Genomic DNA, 18,804 nt, shown 5'->3' with positions numbered 1-18,804 from the left:
GGAACTCACTCTGTAGACCAGGCTGGCCTCGAACTCAGAAGTCCGCCTGCCTCTGCCTCCCAAGGGCTGAGATTAAAGGCATAAATGTTGAGATACTGAGTGAGTGTCGTCAGCCTACTGCCCTCCCCCCCACACACACACACTCCCACCCACCACACACGAAAGTAACTTCATGTAGCAAAGACTTTTGTTTCTAAACCATGCCCATGGGTCTAAGGAGAGATGCTGGCTTGTGTGCAGAGCCGAAGGCCCTCGGATGGGGGCAGGCAGAGCCCATCTTACTGGGCCCCTCTCTGTGGCCAGGAGGATTGGGTTCAGAAACTTCACAGAGTGGACGCCATGGCCTTCTCCTCTGGGTTTCCTGTCTCATGTGCTTGGGCCTTGGACCAGACAGCCTCTTACCCCTGCTGCTACCTGGAATTTCCATGAGAAGTTAGAAGGCAGTTGCGCTGGAGAGATGGCCCAGTGGTTAAGATAGCTTCCTGCTCTTCCGGAGTTTAGTTCCCAGTACCCACAGCCACAACCACCCGCAACTCCACTAGGGGATCTGAACGACGCCCTCTTCTAGCCTCTGCAGGTCCCACCAGACACATGTACACACACACACACACACACACACACACACACACACACACACACACACACGCACACGCGTACTTTTAAGTCAGTGTTTCTCTCTGAAAGTGGCCCTGTGCTCAAGCTTAAGGGATACTTGATGTAACTCCTGCATCCTTTTGTGTACTGTGGGTATATGTATGGCCTTGCAGGGTCTCTGAGATGGTGAGAGAAAGATAAGGGTGTTTCACAGGGGCATTTGTCAACAGAACTGTGTGCTTGTGTATGGGGGCATCCTCCAGCAGTGGGAAAGAGCAATATGATAGAATTAGGTCCCAGAGGCACCCACATGCTTGGCTCACCTTCCTTCATATATGTCTAATGCCAGCACTCAGGGAGTCCATCCTTCTGCCCAGCAGGGGGGCTCTGACCCACTTGTCCTATGAATATGGTAGACAGTTCACTGGCGTCTGTAATCAGAACTTCTCTAGTCTGTTCCCAGGTTGAACTGGGTGTAGCTTACTGAGCAGCAGTCCTGAGTGGTCACCTTAAAGAAAAAAAAAATCTAATGACAAATGCCAAGGGAGAGTGAAGTAGGCTGGGTTGGAGTGAGAAATGGCCCAGTCGGTGTTATGGGATCCCTGGGAATTCTGAGGCACACTGGAGCAGAAGGGCAGGTTTGTCCCTCCACATCTGAAGAACCCCATGGCAGACAGTGAGCTCTCTGCTCCGCTCTCTGTTTTTAGATAAGGCCTCTGGATTCTCTTCCCCTTTTGTTTTGCAGAAGAGGACGTGGAGAACTTTGACGTGACCAACTTGTCTCAGGACATGCTGCGGAGCATCGAAGCCGACAGCTTTTGGTGCATGAGCAAGCTGCTGGACGGGATCCAGGTGAGCTGCCCGCCAGCCAGGTCCAGCGCTCCCTCGGGCCTCTCCTTCCGTGTTGCTCTCCTATGTGCGGGATCCTACCCCACCCGACCCCACTCCCTACCCTCCACCCTCCGCCAGTGCACCTCCGCCTCTTCTATTAGCTTCACTAGACAGTGGGCTAGCATCCCTCGGGTCTGAGAAAATCACGGTGCTGCACTCGCTGTCAGCAGAGAGGGCCCCTGCTCCCTACTGTGGAGACCCTGTGGGTCAAGCCCACAGAGCAGGGCTTCTCCAACCTTTCACCACATGCTATAGTTCTAGGAATCCCTCTGTTTCCAAACACTGTTACTAGCTGTTAGCATTGGTGAACTTTTAAAGTATATGTTTATGATATACATATATATACACACACATATATATATACACACATATAATATATATAACATATAATATAATATGTATAAACTATATAATGTATAATACATATAACAATGTAATATATACTGTAATATATAATGTATAACATATCATGTAATATAAATGATACATGATAACATATATGATATATAATATGTAACATAGTCTTTAAATATTTTACTTTTTACTTTATGTGCATTTGGTGTTTTGCCTGCATGTATGTCAGTCTGTGTGAAGGTATTGAATCCCCTGGAACTGGAGTTACAGACAGTTGTGAGCCGCCATGTGGATGTTGGGAATTGAACCTGGGTCCTCTTGGAAGACCAGCCAGTGCTCTTACCCGCTGAGCCATCTTACCAGCCCTGTTTATGTTATTTTTAATCCTGTGTGTGGGGGTATGTGCACATGAGTACAGATGTTCCATGGAGCCTGGAGGTGTTGGATCCCTGGGGTCTGGAGTCTCAGGTAGTTGTAAGCCACTAGGAACTGTAGTGGGTCCTCTGGAAGAGAGTATGCACTCTTGACCAATGAGCCATCTCTCTAGCCCCCAGTCTACTTTTAAATAGGCTTCAGGGGCTGTGGAGAGGGCATGGGGCAGCAAGGTGCCTACCCTAATCTTGAGCTCCAGTCTCAGTGAGACCCTCTGTCAAGAAGCAAGAAGGACCATTTGTGAGGAATGATACCTAAAATATCCCTGGCCTAGGTAACATACACATGCTGGCGTGCACACACATGCACACACACACACACACATATATGCACTCACACATACACACACACACACACACACACATATACATGCACTCATGCATACACACACACACATACACAGACACACATATACATGCACTCACGCACACACACACACACATATACATGCACTCACGCACACACACATACACATATACATGCACTCACGCATACACACACACACACACACACACACACACACCAGCAGTAACAACAGAGCAGCCTGTGTCTCTGTGAGCTCTGTCTAGGTGTGGAAGGCGGCTGGTTTGGACACTGCTCACCCCAGGCTCTGTGTCCTTCGCAGGATAACTACACGTTTGCACAACCAGGGATCCAGAAGAAGGTCAAGGCGCTGGAAGAGCTCGTCAGCCGGATCGATGGTAGGTCGGGAGGACAGGACTTGTCCCAGTGCGGGTCCCTACCTAAGTAAGCCGTGACTCTTGGTCCTCCTCCGCTCCCTTCCCATCCTGTCCTTGTAGTGACCCACAAGGTCAGCCCACAGCGGGAGGGGCTGGTAAGAAAGGCAACCTGCTGTTGGCCCCTCAGGCCTGCTGCTGGCCCCTCAGGCCTGCTGCTGGCCCCTCAGGCCTGCTGCTGGCCCCTCAGGCCTGCTGCTGGCCCCTCAGGCCTGCTGGCAGCTCCTGACCTCGTGCCACTTTCAGAGCAGGTACACAGTCACTTCAGGAGGTACGAGGTAGAGTATTTGCAGTTTGCCTTTCGGTGGATGAACAACCTGCTGATGCGGGAGCTTCCCCTGCGCTGCACCATCCGCCTGTGGGACACATACCAGGTATGGAGGGACCCCTCCCTCTCCCAGCTGTCCCTGCTGTGAAGCCTCTCCACCCACCTTCATCCCATGTCTGCTGTGGCTCTGGGAATCTCTTGAGCCCATGGTCTCTGTCACATAAGAGGTTTTAGGCTGGGTTTCCCACCCTGCAGGTGGCTTGCAAGGGAGAAGTTCACAGTTGGGGCCTCGGAGGCCTGCCTGACTGTCGGTTTTCTCACACATAGTGGGGCCTCGGAGACCTGCCTGACTGTGGGTTTTCTCACACACAGTGGGGCCTCGGAGGCCTGCCTGACTGTCGGTTTTCTTTCTCAGTCTGAGCCAGAAGGCTTCTCGCACTTCCATCTCTATGTCTGCGCCGCCTTCTTGATCAAGTGGAGGAAGGAGATTTTGGATGAGGAAGACTTTCAGGTGAGTGGGCAGAAGGGCTGCAGAGTGGCTGCACAGCCTGAGAGACCCCTCATCCATCCATTTACAGGTGTTGGTTGCAGGCATGTGCTGTGAGTCACTGTGGAGGCCCAGGACATCGTGGGAAGTGAAGCAGGCAGAGGGCCGTTCTCACAGCCCACGTGCTGAGGGAAGACAGGCAGTGGACAAAGGCGCAGGGGGCTTCAGAGATGCTGGGGATAGATAGTACCCACTGCTGCTAGGCCCAGCAACCTATGCGGATCCTTAGCGGTAGGAGGGGAGGCTGCACTTTCAAACAGTCAGGATAAGCTCACATTTAAGCAAGGCCCGAGGAAGGGGAGGGAGCAAGCCATGTGGCCGTGGGGCGGAGGGATGACTGGAGTAAGGGCTTTAAGCCAGTCGCAGGCCTGGTTGTTTGAGGAGTTGTAAGGTGAGGCCTGAACAGGTGGCCAGTTGAGGAGCAGAGCAAGCTAAGTCAAGGACGGCTCATGGGGCAGGAAGTTGCTGTGAGCGTCCTGACTGGACCTGGTGGGTCTTAGGCCCTTAAAGACTCCCCTGCTTCTGTGCAGCGTCTGGAGATGGGTGTGTGGGCACAGCAGCTACCCAGGACACTGCTGTAATTCTCCGAGGGGCATGATCGTGGGTAGTGACAGCAGAGGTGTGTGTGGCATGTTCGGGGTCTTTTGTATCCAGAGTTTTGATGGGCTGGGTATGGTAAAGCCTTGATTCTTTGATGGGCTGTGTTTGGACTGTGACAGAGAGAGATGGACCAGAATGCCTGTCAGATGGAGGTGGGGGGAGAGGTGTAGGGAGATCGGGCCTTTGGTGTTGGGAATGTTGAATTTGAAATGACAGCTAGGCGTGGTTGTCCACACTGTAATCCCAGCATTTGGGGAAGTTAGAAGGAGAGGTTAGGGGTTCAAGTATATCTTTAGCTAGGTTGCAAATTTGAGGCCAGCCTGGGCTATTTGAGGCCCTGCTGCAAGAGAAAGAACTTTATAAATACAAATGGAGATGCCTAGGCAAACGAATGTACAGATGTTCATGGCCCGGTTTCTAGGAGACAGGGCAGACTAGACACATGAACTTAGAAGCCTTTGGTTTCAGCGGCAGGGGAGATGGCTCAATAGTTAAGATACTGTTTGTAAAAGCAGGTGGGCCTGGCTGGCCAGGCCTGAGCCCTGGGAGGACCGGGTGTATCTGAGGATGCTCCAGGCCTCCAGCTGCCAGCCCATGTGCTAGAAGAAGCAGATCAAAAAGGCGGGACGCTTAGGGGGAGGGATTATGCAAGAATCCTGAGGTCTGAAATGTCCACTTCCCTCTGATGTCAGGCCTCCTGACAGCAGGCCCTGCCCTGAACTTGGCCCCAGACTGAACTTGCCTGGTGTTCACCAGGTAGAAGAGCCGTCAGTGCAGCCCCAGGCAGCCACACAGACATCAGCAGCTGCAGTCAGGGAAGGTTCTGTGTTCCGAGCTTGTAGCCCGCGGAAGGCTCTGTGTTCTGAGAGTGTAGCCCGGCTCTGTGAGAGCGAGAAAAGGTTGGGGAGGAGGAGAGAAGGAGGCTGCTTGCTTGTCGGGGTGTAGCAGGAGCAGGATCAGCAAGAGCAGGATGAGCAGCCCTACTGCTGGCTGAGCAACTCTGTCCTCACCTGCACCCAGGCAGAGGCCACTCGCTCTGTGCCCCAGGAAACCATCTTGTAAACTCTAGGATGCTTCAGGCCTCAGGTGCTCAGAGCTGATTTGGAGAAGCAGGAGTGAGGGATCCAAGGCCTATGGATCACAGCCCCTTTAAATGCACGCAAGAGATTGAACAGGGGAGGCAGTGGGATGTCTGTCAGGCGGTCCTGGGGAAGGTTTTAGTTCTGTCCTGTGCATGAGCTTTGGAGATGTCTGCTCTGCAATATAGCTCTTAAGAGGAGAAAGAGTTGAGGCTTCATTATCTATCTATCTATCTATCTATCTATCTATCTATCTATCTATCTATCTATCTATCTCTATCTGTCGGGTCTCATGTAGACCAGGCTAGCCTCAAACCAACTGTGTAGCTTAGGATGACCCTAAACTTTTTATCCTCCTTCTTCCCCCTCCCACCCCCAAAACTCCCAGAGAACTGCAAGTGTGCACCATCAGGCTTGGACTGGTCAGAGTTCTTAAAGCATGATACCGCAGGGCCACGGGTGTCTAAGGCCTCAGCCACAGAGTGCATGTAGACAAGCCTATCCTGAATAGAGTTTATTCAGGGCATGGGGAGGGGAGTCAAGAGGAAGAGGGTAGTAGAGGCAGAGAAAGGCAGAGAGAGAGTGGAGAAGTAGAGGAGTAGGGGCTGGCCATGAGCACATGGAGGTGGGGGGGATGGGGAAAGAGAGGGGAAGGGAAAGCAAGAGAGGACGACAAGAGCGAGCCATCCAGCCTTGATCAAGGGCGCAGGTGCAGACCGTTGCCTCAGTGCAGGTCCTCTGCAGACATTTGGTGAGGCACCAGTTTGAACCCTGTTCCGACAGGTTAGGGAACCCTGGGATGGGAGGATCCTCGTGAGAAAGACCGAAGTTCTCAGGCTGTAAACAGAAGCAGCCAGTAAGGGAACCCGAAGACCCCAGGAGATCCCCAAGTGTAGTAGGAGGGACCATTGGGTTGTTCGGGTCTCAAAAAGTTACAGGCAAGGCTAGAATTTTGAAAGATCACACTGAGCCATTTTCGGATGGATGCTCTCGTTAAGCTGGTTAGAAGGTATGTGACACAGCCGAGTCCACCTAACATCCACAGAGAACACTGGGACATTGCAGAGGGAGTGCACACGATGTCTGAGTTAATCAGATACAGTTTTAAGTCCGTTTGCCATTCATTCCTTTTTTAAAAATGACATTGTTGCCGGGCGGTGGTGGCGCACGCCTTTAATCCCAGCACCTGGGAGGCAGAGGCAGGCGGATTTCTGAGTTCGAGGCCAGCCTGGTCTACAGAGTGAGTTCCAGGACAGCCAGGGCTATACAGAGAAACCCTGTCTCGAAAAACCAAAAAAAAAAAAAAAAAAAAAAAAAAAAAAAAAATGACATTGTTGTTGTTAAGACAGGGTGTCTCTGTGTATCCCTGGCTGTCCTGGAACTCACTCTGTAGTCCAGGCTGGCCTCGAACTCAGAAATCCGCCTGCCTCTGCCTCCCAAGTGCTGGGATTAAAGGTGTGAAGCACCACCACCCGGCAAGATTTATTATTTTGAAGTTTTTTGCTTGGTTTTATTTTTATGTATGTACCTTGGGGACACGAATGTATGTATGTATGTATGTATGTACCATGTGTGTACCTAGTGCCTGTGATGTCCAGAAAAGGGTATCAGATCCCCTGGAGCTGTAGTTACAGATGGTGAGCCACCATGTGGGTGCTGTGAAGCAGACCAGGATCCTTTGCGAGAGCAGCCAGTGCTCCCTCTGAGAGCAGCCAGTGCTCCCTCCGAGAGCAGCCAGTGCTCCCTCCTTTAGCCTTCTGTCTGGTTGCTTTTTCCCAGTCCTCATTTGTGATGATATTCCTTCTCCACCCGGTTCCCTTTCCACCTTTCCACGGAGATGGCCAGGTTCCAGCATGTGTCTGAGCCTGGGCCCCCTATCATTCTTTAAAAGACCATGGCTGGCTTCCCTCTAGTGCTTGCCCTACTGGCTCAATAGTGTGTTATTTCACCTGACTACACACTCTGCTCTAGCAACTGCTTTGTAGAAAATCTTCAGTGAGGTTCTGGCAGCGTCTCTTCTGTCACCCTGGCCAAGCATGCCTGACTTGTGATCAGCATCTCTGCTCTTTGGCCATAGCCATTCAGTTTCTCCATCTTTATCTGAAGACCGGCTTCCACCTTTTGCAATGCTGTGCTAAGCCGAGGTGGGATAGGGAGCCGGGAGAGGCAGAATGCTGCAGTTCCAGACTCTGCCACCAGGTGGCAGAGCGGCTCCTCACAGCTAATGCTTTTTCCATGCGAGAGAAGGGAAAAGGCAGGAGCCCCTGATTAGGGATAGAATATATTCATCTAGAAAGCTTCTACTAACGCTGGGGTTAGAGGCCGAATGGCTCCCATCCCAGAAATAGTGCCCTTCTCCTGAGCTGGGCCACTGTTGTTGGTTGGTTTTGTTTACAAGTTACACAAAAGCATGGAATCATTATGGAAATACTAGAATTTTCCAGTAAGAGGGGGTGTAGAAGAAAGCCAGTGAGATGGCTCAGTGGGTGAAGGTGCTTGCCGCCAAGCCTGGCGACCTGAGTTCAAACTCTGGTATCCACCTAATAGGAGGAGAGAGCATAGTGCTGAAGGGCGTCCTCCGACCTCCATACACTGCACACAAGCATACATCTCACACACACAAGCAAGTTTCTGAGACAGGGCCTCTTCATGGCGGCTTGGCCGGCCTGGAACTCACAGAGATCCTGCCTGTGGGGTGGGGGAGGGAGGGATTAAAGGCATGCACTACCACACTTGGCTTAACTTTTTAAAAATTTATGTGTCTGAGCGTTCTGCCTGCATGTGTGTCTGAACCTGGAACCTATTGGAGGCCAGAAGAGGGTGTTGGACCCCAGGAACTGGAGTTATTTGGTTTTAAGTCCCTATGTGGGTACTGGAGGGTGCTGGCAATCGAACCCAGATCTTTTGGGAGAATAGCAGGGGTCTCTGAGCATGCCTCCAGAGGCAGCTCTCCCACTAAGGAATGGGGTTCACCATTGAGGTGAGGCTGATTGGCCAGCAAGCCCCAGGAATCCTGTCTCCACCTCCTACAGTGCTGGGATCAAACTCAGGGACTCCCGCTCCTGACTTTAGCAGCCGAGCCCTCTCCCTAGCCCTAGGACGAATCTTTTTATATTTATTTATTTATCTATTTATTTATTTATTTAATGTATGTGAGTACACTGTAGCTGTCTTCAGACACACCAGAAAAGGACATCTGATCCCATTATAGATGGTTGCGAGCCACCATGTGGTTGCTGGGATTTGAACTCAGGACCTCTGAAAGAGCAGTCAGTGATGTTAACCACTTAGCCACCTCTCCAGCCCCTAGCCCCTCTTTTTATAATTAAAAAGAAAAAGGACAAATAGAATATCCCAGTTCTGAATAACCAAAGTGAATGAACGAACCAACGAACGAACAACAAACGATTGATCAAACTCACTCTAAAAAAAAAAACAAAACAACCAAGTCAGGCCGAGAAGCAGATGTAGGGAAAAGATGGCTGCTTGCTGCAGGAGCAGCCCAGGAAGCTCCTCTCTCTACCCGTTTTGAATAGGCACGTGTCATTGCGTCAGAGAATCTGTGAGGACATTCAGGCTTCCTGGCCTAAACAAGGGACTCGGGACTTGGGGCTGCAGGATTGTGGGGCTCACGGGGTCTGGGAGGAGGTACCCCTCAGGAACAGGCTGCAGAGAGATGAACCCCCCCTTGCCTTGCAGGGCCTCCTCATGCTGCTGCAGAACCTGCCCACGATCCACTGGGGCAATGAGGAGATCGGGCTGCTGCTGGCCGAGGCCTACAGACTCAAGTACATGTTTGCCGACGCCCCCAACCACTACCGCCGATAGGTGCTGTCTCCCCTGGGGACCCAGACCGCCCCCATCTCTGATGGCAACTTCATCACTGTGGCCGCTGTGCAAGCCGTGGACCCCGGCCAGGAAACACTCCTGCTGTACAAAGCTCGCCCCCACCGCCACCGCAGCCACCGCCACCGCCACCCGGGTCTTAATTCCCAGCATCCGTCACTCTGTCTCTGGATGTGTGTCTGGGACGACTGTCAGTATTCCGTGCCGCATGGATGGTGAGAGTCGTCTTTCCCTCCGGAAGACACTGGACAGAAGAAGGGGAGGCCCTGGGTCTGCCCCGCAGTGTCCATGCGCACACCCGCCGGCTCCCCCCGGGACCAGCTGGCCGGCTCTCTTTTTTTAAAACAAGGAAAACACATTTTCTAATATGCCCAAGGCATAGGACATTAGGCTCTATGCTGTCGCTTCTGTGACTCAAAGTGTGATCTGGTCACCGGTCAGAGACACTTTGTTTTCAGAACTCCCCGCCCCCATTCCTTCCCCTCATTTCCCCTCCCCCTCCTGTCCCAGCTGAGCCAGTGACACAGTGAGTGAGGCCTTCCTTCTCCGTGGTCTGACCCTGAGGAGAGGCCCGCACTCAAGGGCTGGGAAGTACTTTGTCCTTTCCTCGTGGATTATCTGTTCCCCCGTGGGTGGGGTGTGCTGTGTGCACGTGTGTGCGCTTGTGTGTTCACGCACTCGTGACTGTGTGTGTGTGTGCACATGCGCGCACCTGAATTTGTATGTATGTTTGTGTGTGTGTGTGTGTGTGTGTGTGCGCGCGCGCGCGCGCGCGCGCGCTTGCACACGCCCCTGAATTTGTATGTATGTGAGTGTGTGTGCTCGTGCGTGCGTACAAGCCCATCAGCATTTTGTCACGTGTCTGAATTTGTGTCCAGACTAACCCATCAGAACCAGTTGGGAAGGACCCCAGGGACCAAGCATCTGATGGTCTCTCTGGAGGGATCAGGGCAGGGGAGGGAGAAGGATGGTTGTTTAGTTCAGTTTTAACCACCTCTTCGAACCCTTTTTCCAGGGTGAAGCACTCCAAGATATTATGTATAAATTGTGTTATTATGTATATGGGTAAAGGTGTACAAATCTATGTCCTCTTTGTAGCAGATATGATTTTATATTTATAGCGTGCGTTGACATGTGAAACCGAGCTAGGTCATCAGCACAATTGAAGTTGCTTAAGGGAGGGGCCTGGGGCCTGGTGGAGGTGGCTACAGAGTGTGGCCAGCAGCTGGTCAACAGTCAGTACCCCCGCCCTCCCTCCTTCCCTCCCTCCCTCCCTCCTTCCCTCCACTTCCCATCCCTCCAGGGCCTCTGTGGAGGACCTGCTCTTTCCTTCCCCTCGCCTCACCCCAGGAAGGACTGGAGAGGCAGAAGGCCTCTCTTAGGTTGTGGACCCAGCCCTCGTCTCCTCAGTGTAAGTCAGCACTGTGGTCAGGACAGAGCTGGCTGACAAGTTAGTGCCAAGAGAAAGGGTCCCTGTGTGTCCCCATGACCAGGAACTCTTCCTGGAAAGTGGCACTAAGTGTCCCCTACTGCCACCATCACACCCCGAAGCTCAGGAGGCAGAGGACGCACGCTAGAGTTCTGGTGTTTGGTAGTAGAGGAAGGAGGATGGGGGTCAGTGGCCGCCATCCCCCTGGGGTGACAGGCAGTGTTCCCAGGGGTGACACCCTGAAGCTCACTTCCTGTGTCACTCACCTCAGGCCACACCTCAGCCTTGTAAGAGCTCGCTCAGCCAGGCCGTTTCTCAGGCGTTCTTCCCATCCCACCCTGCCCTCCTTTCCAGAGGGGAGGACTCAGGCCCTCCTTCCCAGAGGGGAGGACTCAGGCCCTCCTTCCCAGAGGGGAGGACTCAGGCCCTCCTTCCAACAGACCCAGTAAAGACAGAGACCCGTGTTCCCGAGTGCTGGTTTTATTTTTTTAGTTCCATGTTTATATGGGAAATTGTGGATAAAGTGAATGGACTGTAAATAAATGGTGTTTCCTCCTCCATCGGAGCGTCTGTCTCTCCTCCTCCATCGGAGCGCCTGTCTCTCCTCCTCCATTGGAGCATCGGAGCCTGCAGTGACGCGGCTTTTTTTTTCCTGGTTTTGTTTTGTTTTGTTTGCTGGTACTTGTAAGTATGGGGGGCGGGGAGGGGTTATCAAGGGCTAGAGAAATGGCTCTGTGGTTCAGAGTACCTACCCAGCACCCACATCAGCTGATTCATACCTGCCTGGAACTTCAGCCCCAGGGAGTCTGTCGCCCTCTTGTGACTTCTGCAAGCAATGTACTTATGTGGCATATATTCATAGACAGACAGACTCATGTGGCATATATTCATAGATAGACAGACAGACAGACAACACACACACACACACAGCGGCATTTTAAGGGGCCTCGACGCTGGTCAGGAGAGGACTGCTGGAGTGAGTCCTCTGCCTCCTCAGCTGCTGTGTGGCAGAGCCCCTGGTCTCACGTGGCCGCACCATGACAAAGCCTTACTCAGATTATTTCTCAGCCCCAAAGGAGGTAAGAGGGTGAACTCAGACTTCTTGCTAGAGGAAAGGCTCAGGAGAGCCGGGTGATCCTGCAGCCCCCACCTCCTGAACCCACCATATCCCACACGGCCTGCGAAGCTGAGCAGAGTCAGACCTGGTTAGTCCCTGGATGGGAACCAAAGTGGGCATAAAACCTTCATTGCTTGGTTCTAAATGAGAGACAGGGTCTTTTGTCGCTGGGCCTGGTCCCGGACCCACTAAGTAGCTGAGGATGGCTTGGAACCCCTGATCCTCCTCCTCAGCTTCCTGAATGCTAAGATTACAGGCCTGTGCCCATTGTTCCTAGCTTCAGCCCAGAGCCCAGGTCAGCAGCAGCAGGATCAGGGTGCACACAGGCCTCCTCCTGGTTTGCCTGGTAGCGTCTGCAGCCACACCATAGCTATGTGCTTTGTGCGGGGGACTGACACTCTGCCATTGACCACTGGCAGCCTGTCTTCAGTAGGAACTTTTGGTGAGTGATCATAGTTTTTAAATTTTTTTTTTGTAATTTTTAAGGGTTTTTTGTTTGTTTGTTTTGTTTTGTTTTTCGAGGCAGGATTTCTCTGTGTAGCCCTGGCTGTCCTGGAACTCACTCTGTAGACCAGGCTGGCCTCGAACTCAGAAATCCTCTGAGTTCTGCCTCTGCCTCCCAAGTGCTGGGATTAAAGGCATGTGCCACCACAGCCTGGCAGCAAGAAGCACTCTAGGCAGGAGTTCTGGAGTAGAGGCATAATTCCGGTCTACCCTTTGTAGACTGAGTTACTTCCCGGCCAAGGTCGCAAGAACAACGCAGCACAGCCGGCACAGCGGCTCAGGGATGAAGAGTGCTCACTGCTCCTCTGCAGGACTAAAGTCCACTTCCCAGCACCCGGGCTGGAGAGCTCACAGGTGCCAGTAATCTCAGCTCCGGGGATCGGGTGCCCTCTTCTGGCCTCAGAGGGCACTTACATGTATGGCAGACGCACAGACACACAGACAAATGAGTAAAAAAACAAAAACAAAGAGTGCTTCTTGCTGTCATGAGGTGCCATGTGTTAGGAATAAATGTGTCTCCGTCTGAAAGGGACCAGAATGAGAAACATTTCTGTTTTGGAATCCATAGGAAGAAGTACTCCTTCGTCTTCGCAGTCTAGATAGGCAGGGAGTTGGGGATGAGAGATGATTCAGCAGTTGAAAGTGCTTGCTCATCTTGGTGGACCGGCACCCACACCATGCAACTCATACCCGCCCATAGCTGCAAGGGATCCATCCCCCTCTTCCAGTCAGTCTCAGCTGGCACTGTACATGTGGTTCACAAAACAGGAGCTAACGCTTTCTTTTTCAAAGAACAGAATGGGTTAAAGAGAAGAAAGAAGCGTACCAGTTGTGTCTGAAGAAAGCTTCCAGAAAGCCGCTGTACAGTGTTACCCCTACAGCTCACGAAGCAGAATGGAGCCTATGATAGCTCACACCAAGTTACAGTGAGGTTGGAGGGTTAGCCGTCTAACTAATGGGTCTGCCACAGTGGAGGACAGAAAAACAAACAAAAACACCCCAGGATTAGGGTTCCACTGGAATGTTTGTGGTGGGTGGTGGTCGCACACACCTTGGATCTCTGAATTCCACCTGCCTGGTCTACAGAGTGAGTTAGTTCCAGGACGGCCAAAGCTACATAGAGAAAACCTGTCTCAGCTCTGGTGAGATGGCTCAGTGGTTAAGAGCACTGACTGCTCTTCCAGAGGTCCTGAGTTCAAATCCCAGCAACCACATGGTGGCTCACAACCATCTGTAATGAGATCTGATGCCCTCTTCTGGTGTGTCTGAAGACAGTGACAGTGTACTCACATACATGAAATAAATAAATCTTACAGAGAGAGAGAGAGAGAGAAAAGCCCTGTCTCTGTCTTGAAAAACAAAACAAAACCACCAAACACACCAGGTAGTGGTGGCACACACCTTTAATCCCAGCACTTGGGAGGCAGAGGCAGGTGGATTTCTGAGTTCCAGGACAGCCTGGTCTACAGAGTGAGTTCCAGGACAGCCAGGGCTACACAGAGAAATTCTGTCTCAAAACAAACAAAAAATGTTTGCCAGTAAGACTTTATCAGAAGCACATGAAGATAATTTAATATCAAGATTCAGTTGACCTCAAAATTAAATTTTGAATTTAACTTTTATTATACACTATGGGCATTTTCTCTGCTTGAAATAATTTAACCAAGTGATCCAGAGATTTAGAATAATTAATCTTTTGTTTGTTTGTTTGTTTGTTTGTTTGTTCTGAGACAGGGTTTCTCTGTGTAGCCCTGGCTGTCCTGGAACTCACTCTGTAGACCAGGTTGGCCTTGAACTCAGAAATCCGCCTGCCTCTGCCTCCCAAGCGCTGGGATTAAAGGAGTGTGCCACCACTGCCCGGCTAACTAATCTTTAACTAGTGTGTATTAAAAAAAAATCTCTAGTTTTCATTTATCAAGAGAATGAAATATCTTCTGAATATCTCTGACTCTGATGAGGAACTTGCTTGAAAGCTGGGCTGGAGAGCTGGCTCAGGGGTTATGAGCGCTTCCTGCTCTTGCAGAAGGCCTGGATTTAGTTCCAACCCACACACACGGTGCCTCACACCTGCTAGCAATTTTAGCCCTAAGGTCTCTTGAGAGCCCCCTCTGACCTTACAATCCCTTGTAGGCCTCAGGTATTGGGATAGCTGCAGCCAGTGTCACACTCACACCCCGGACTCTGGGACCCTTGGTCTTGAAAGCTGAAGGCTCTGGAACTCTTCTGGCTGCCAGGGTCTGCGCGTTCTCTGCCCTGAGCCTGTATCAGCCCTCTGCTCTTTCTGCCTCTCTCCTTCCACCCTTGGGCAGGAGTTGCCAGGCCAGCCTCTGTCTTTCCTTGAGACACCCATAACCGCAACTCAATCACCCTTCCTTCCTTCCCTCCTTCCCTCTTCCCTCCCTCCCTTCCCCCTCCCTTCCTTCCTTTCCCCTTTCCTCATCTCTGCCCCCCTCACCTCAGTACGGGGGGGGGGGGGTCAAACCTAAGGTTTTGCATGTACTGTATAAACACCTTACAGGGAGCTACACCCAGAGTGACTTCTGTAGGCTCCAGAGAGCCAACTTGGTGAGATCTAGTCCAGCTATCAATCACCCCATACCTGCATCTGATGCTGACACTGATGACTGTATCACCTCAGAATAAACAGCAAGGCCGTCCTTACTGACTTTGGGTTCCCGCTGCCCCACCCCCTTTCTTAGTAAAATCCGACCTGCAATAAACGTTTGAACTTGAAGCTGATCCTCCTCGACAAGCCGATGAATGTTTCGGCCAGGCGCCAGCCAGAAAAGGAACGGGTGGTTATATGCTGAACTGAGTTTGCTCTAAAATAGCCACCCTAATTATTGATTACAGAGACCTCCAGAATGGAAGATACTGAATGGCTCATTAGAAGCATTTACAAAATGATGCAAGGAGTCAGAAATATTGTACAGCTCTGTTTACATAAAACAGCATTTAGTACACAAGGTGTCTGAAGCAGATCCCACACCTCACCCCAGGTGCTGACAAGCACACACACACACACATGCACATGCACACACACACACACAGAGGCACACATGCACACACACATAGGCACACATGCACTCACACACATACACACACAGAGGCACACACACACACTCATGCACACACACACATACAGACACACACACAGACACACACACATGTACACACACGCGCACGCACACACACACACACACACACCTCTGGGTTTCTCTGGATTTCTCTGTGTAGCCCTGGCTGTCCTGGAACTCACTCTGTAGACCAGGCTGTCTTGGAACTCAGAAATCCACCTGCCTCTGCATCCCAAGTGCTGGGATTAAAGGCGTGCACCACCACTGCCCGGCACAGCTCTGGTTTTCTAAGACATTTTCTTCCCAAGACTCATTATAGAATGCGTGAAGCACTGGTTGTTGATCCCCAGTACTGTATAAAGCAGAGGTAGTGGCGCACACCTGTGATCCTAGCATTTAGAGGGAGAGGCTGGACAGTCAGAGGTTCAAGGCTATCCTCGGCTACATATGGAAATTGAAAGCAAGCCTGAGTTACATGAGACTCTGGCCTTGGTCTGTAGGTCAGTCAGTCAGTAAATAAAACAGTTCCCTCTTGAAACCAAAGGCTTCCTTCCCTTCACCAGAGAAGCACTGATTCTCACCCCAGAGTGAGTGCACTGGAGACTGTAGACAGAGCGATTAGTTTAGTCGGTGAGGTGTCCGCACAGAGCAAGAGGTGCACCGGGTGGAGAGCTGAGAGTGAGCAGGTCACAGACCCCGGAGAGCCCCTCTCTCCCTTTCCTTATAACTGACAGCCACTCCTTTGTGCCTGGCTTTCCATCACTTACATTTGTCTTTTCCTCCACAGTAATCGTGAGTGGGTTTATCTCTGTGTTCCGCCTCCTGTTCATTTTCAAGTGTGTCGGAAACCTGACCCTCGTGGGGGAGCTTTGGCTGTTAGTAATTCTTCGCTCCACACTTCCAGTTTAGCTTAGCCGAGTTTAGGTAGAGGCGTAGCTACCCTAGCAGGTGTTGGGGGGGGGGGTCTAGTGTTTCCTCTTCGATTGGAGCTGGCCCTAGGCTGGCAGGGGGCACCTTTGAAAGGAAGGTCAGATTGTATTTCTTACATTTCAGCTTGAATCTCATATTTGGGATGGGGTGGGGTGCAGAGGAGTGCAGAATAAAGGAGTCAGATGAAAGGTAGATCCAGCTAGAATGTAGAGTCCTCAGACCTAGCTCCCTGCTCCCGCCAGACGCACGTTGGTTGGCTCACCCTTGGGGAGGGAGGAGTCACCCTCCAGTATCCACAAACATCAAGCGTCTGTCTGCATCCTCCCTCACCTTTGCTCTCGGATAGGTAAACGCAGGCTTCCCTTATAAAGCCGGCTCGTGAGAGCAGAGGAGAGAACAGGGAAGGCAGGACTCAGACACATCAAGACTCCTTTCTTGCCCAGCTCAATCTTTCAAGATGTAATGAAAAAGCTCCCTGTCTCACCTCCCCTCAACCCCACGCAGGGAAACCCGATTCACATCGTTAGTGAAGCTGCAGCCTCGTGACCCGCCCCTGCTCACAAAGGGAACTGTTTGGCTTAGGTTTATCAAAGGCATGTCTTGCTTGTACGTGGCTTATAGATAAAAAGTCTAAAGCTGAAGGAATCTCTTTATAATATCATGTGTGTATTATTTATTTATTGAAAGGATCTCTCTGGCTGGCCTGAGATTCACTCTGCCTCTGTTATATGTGTGGCTCTGTCTCCTGCCTAACGTCACCCCCTATTAAAGGTGTATACTTCTGTATGGTTTAAACTTTTTTTTTTTTTTTTTGGATTTTCGAGACAGGGTTTCTCTGTATAGCCCTGGCTGTCCTGGACCTCACTCTGTAGACCAGGCTGTCCTGGAACTCAGAAATCCGCCTGCCTCTGCCTCCCAAGTGCTGGGATTAAAGGCGTGCACCACCACCGCCCGGCATGAGAGAAAACTCTTGTTTTTATATGTCTCTTGGGTAACAGAGGGTAGAAATGTCACAGGTGAGTCGTTGGGGTGTGGCTCAGTGGCTAAGTCTTGGCTGGCATGCACAAGACTCCAGGTTTATCCTCAGCACACCACTAGTAATAATAATAATAATAATAATAATAATAATAATAATAATAATAATAATAATACAGAATAAATAAAAGTGAAGGTACAGCATAAGGTTAGGGGGTAGCTACTGCAGAAGCCGAGACTACAGTGTTCTATGGTAGCCAACAGTGATCAGGTATTTACCAAGGACCAGTAACATCTGACAAGAATTTATCCTCCCAGTAGCTCCGTAAGTGATTGCTATCATTAGTATTGCTTTTGTAGTGACGATTTTGGAGTTTTGGTTTCTTTTTCTTTCTTTTCTTTTTTTTTTTTTAAAGATTTATTTATTATTATACATAAGCACACTGTAGCTGTCCTCAGACAGCTACCAGAAGAGGGCGTCAGATCTCAGTATGGGTGGTTGGGAGCCACCATGTGGTTGCTGGCATTTGAACTCAGAACCTTTGGAAGAACAGTCAGTGCTTTTTACCCACTGAGCCATCTTACCAGCCTGAGTTTTGGTTTCTTAACAAAACAAAACAAAACAAAACTAAAAACCAAAAAACAGATATATGGTAAGAGTATGTGGGCTAGTGAGATGGCTCAGCAGGTAAGAGCACCAACTGCTGTTCCAAAGGTCCTGAGTTCGGATCCCAGCAACCACATGGTGGCTCACAACCACCCCTAATGAGATCTGATGCTGTCTTCTGATGTGTCTGAAGACAGCTACATTGTACTTATGTATAATAATAAATAAATTTTTTTAAAAAGGGTGTATTTTTGTTTTAGTTCCAGCTGTGGGATATTTGGCTGCTTCGGACTGTCCACAGCAGCTGACCATGATTTATGATTTGCCTCGTGCTCTAGCAAGGGTGTGATTTTGCCAGTGGCAGAGAGTTTCTGTGATTGTGTGACATTTGGAGTTCTGGGGACTTTCCAAAGGATGTATGAATGCTAGGGCCCTGAGAGGCAGGGTGGGTTACTGGTTGGTTTCTGTTGGTTATTGTTGGTCTTGGTCTTGTTTTTTGTTTTTTGTTTTTTTTTTTTGTTTTTTTGAGACAGGGTTTCTCTGTGTAACCCTGGCTGTCCTGGAACTCACTCTGTAGACCAGGCTGGCCTCGAACTCAGAAATCCGCCTGCCTCTGCCTCCCAAGTGCTGGGGTTAAAGGTGTGCGCCACCACTGCCCGGCTTAGTCTTGGTTTGTTAAGTAGATGTGCACAAAAAATAAGAAAGAAAGAAAGGAGAAATTACCTATCTTGATGGCAAAGATCAAACTTGCCCCTAGGAACTCAATGCCCCAATCAACAGGAAGTGTCTAACAATAGCATCACCCTCTTTCCTTTCT

At 50.7% G+C, this 18,804-nt stretch overlaps 1 protein-coding gene across 1 annotated transcript in view; it reads left to right on the top strand.

The window, feature by feature from the left end:
• Positions 1-11,337, top strand: part of Tbc1d22b (TBC1 domain family member 22B) — a 53,977-nt gene extending 42,640 nt beyond the window's left edge. Inside the window, exons 9-13 of the mRNA XM_031347067.1 lie at positions 1,340-1,446; positions 2,897-2,972; positions 3,255-3,382; positions 3,692-3,787; positions 9,202-11,337. Coding sequence (XP_031202927.1) covers positions 1,340-1,446; positions 2,897-2,972; positions 3,255-3,382; positions 3,692-3,787; positions 9,202-9,330 — 536 coding nt within the window. The 3' untranslated portion in view covers positions 9,331-11,337. The remainder of the gene's footprint in view (positions 1-1,339; positions 1,447-2,896; positions 2,973-3,254; positions 3,383-3,691; positions 3,788-9,201) is intronic.
• The last annotated feature ends 7,467 nt before the right edge of the window (positions 11,338-18,804 follow it).

Source organism: Mastomys coucha, unplaced genomic scaffold (assembly GCF_008632895.1).
Source record: "Mastomys coucha isolate ucsf_1 unplaced genomic scaffold, UCSF_Mcou_1 pScaffold3, whole genome shotgun sequence".
NCBI classification, from domain to species: domain Eukaryota; kingdom Metazoa; phylum Chordata; class Mammalia; order Rodentia; family Muridae; genus Mastomys; species Mastomys coucha.
The sequence above is the reverse complement of the archived record's forward strand: the minus strand, read 5'-3'. Positions and strand labels throughout refer to the sequence as shown.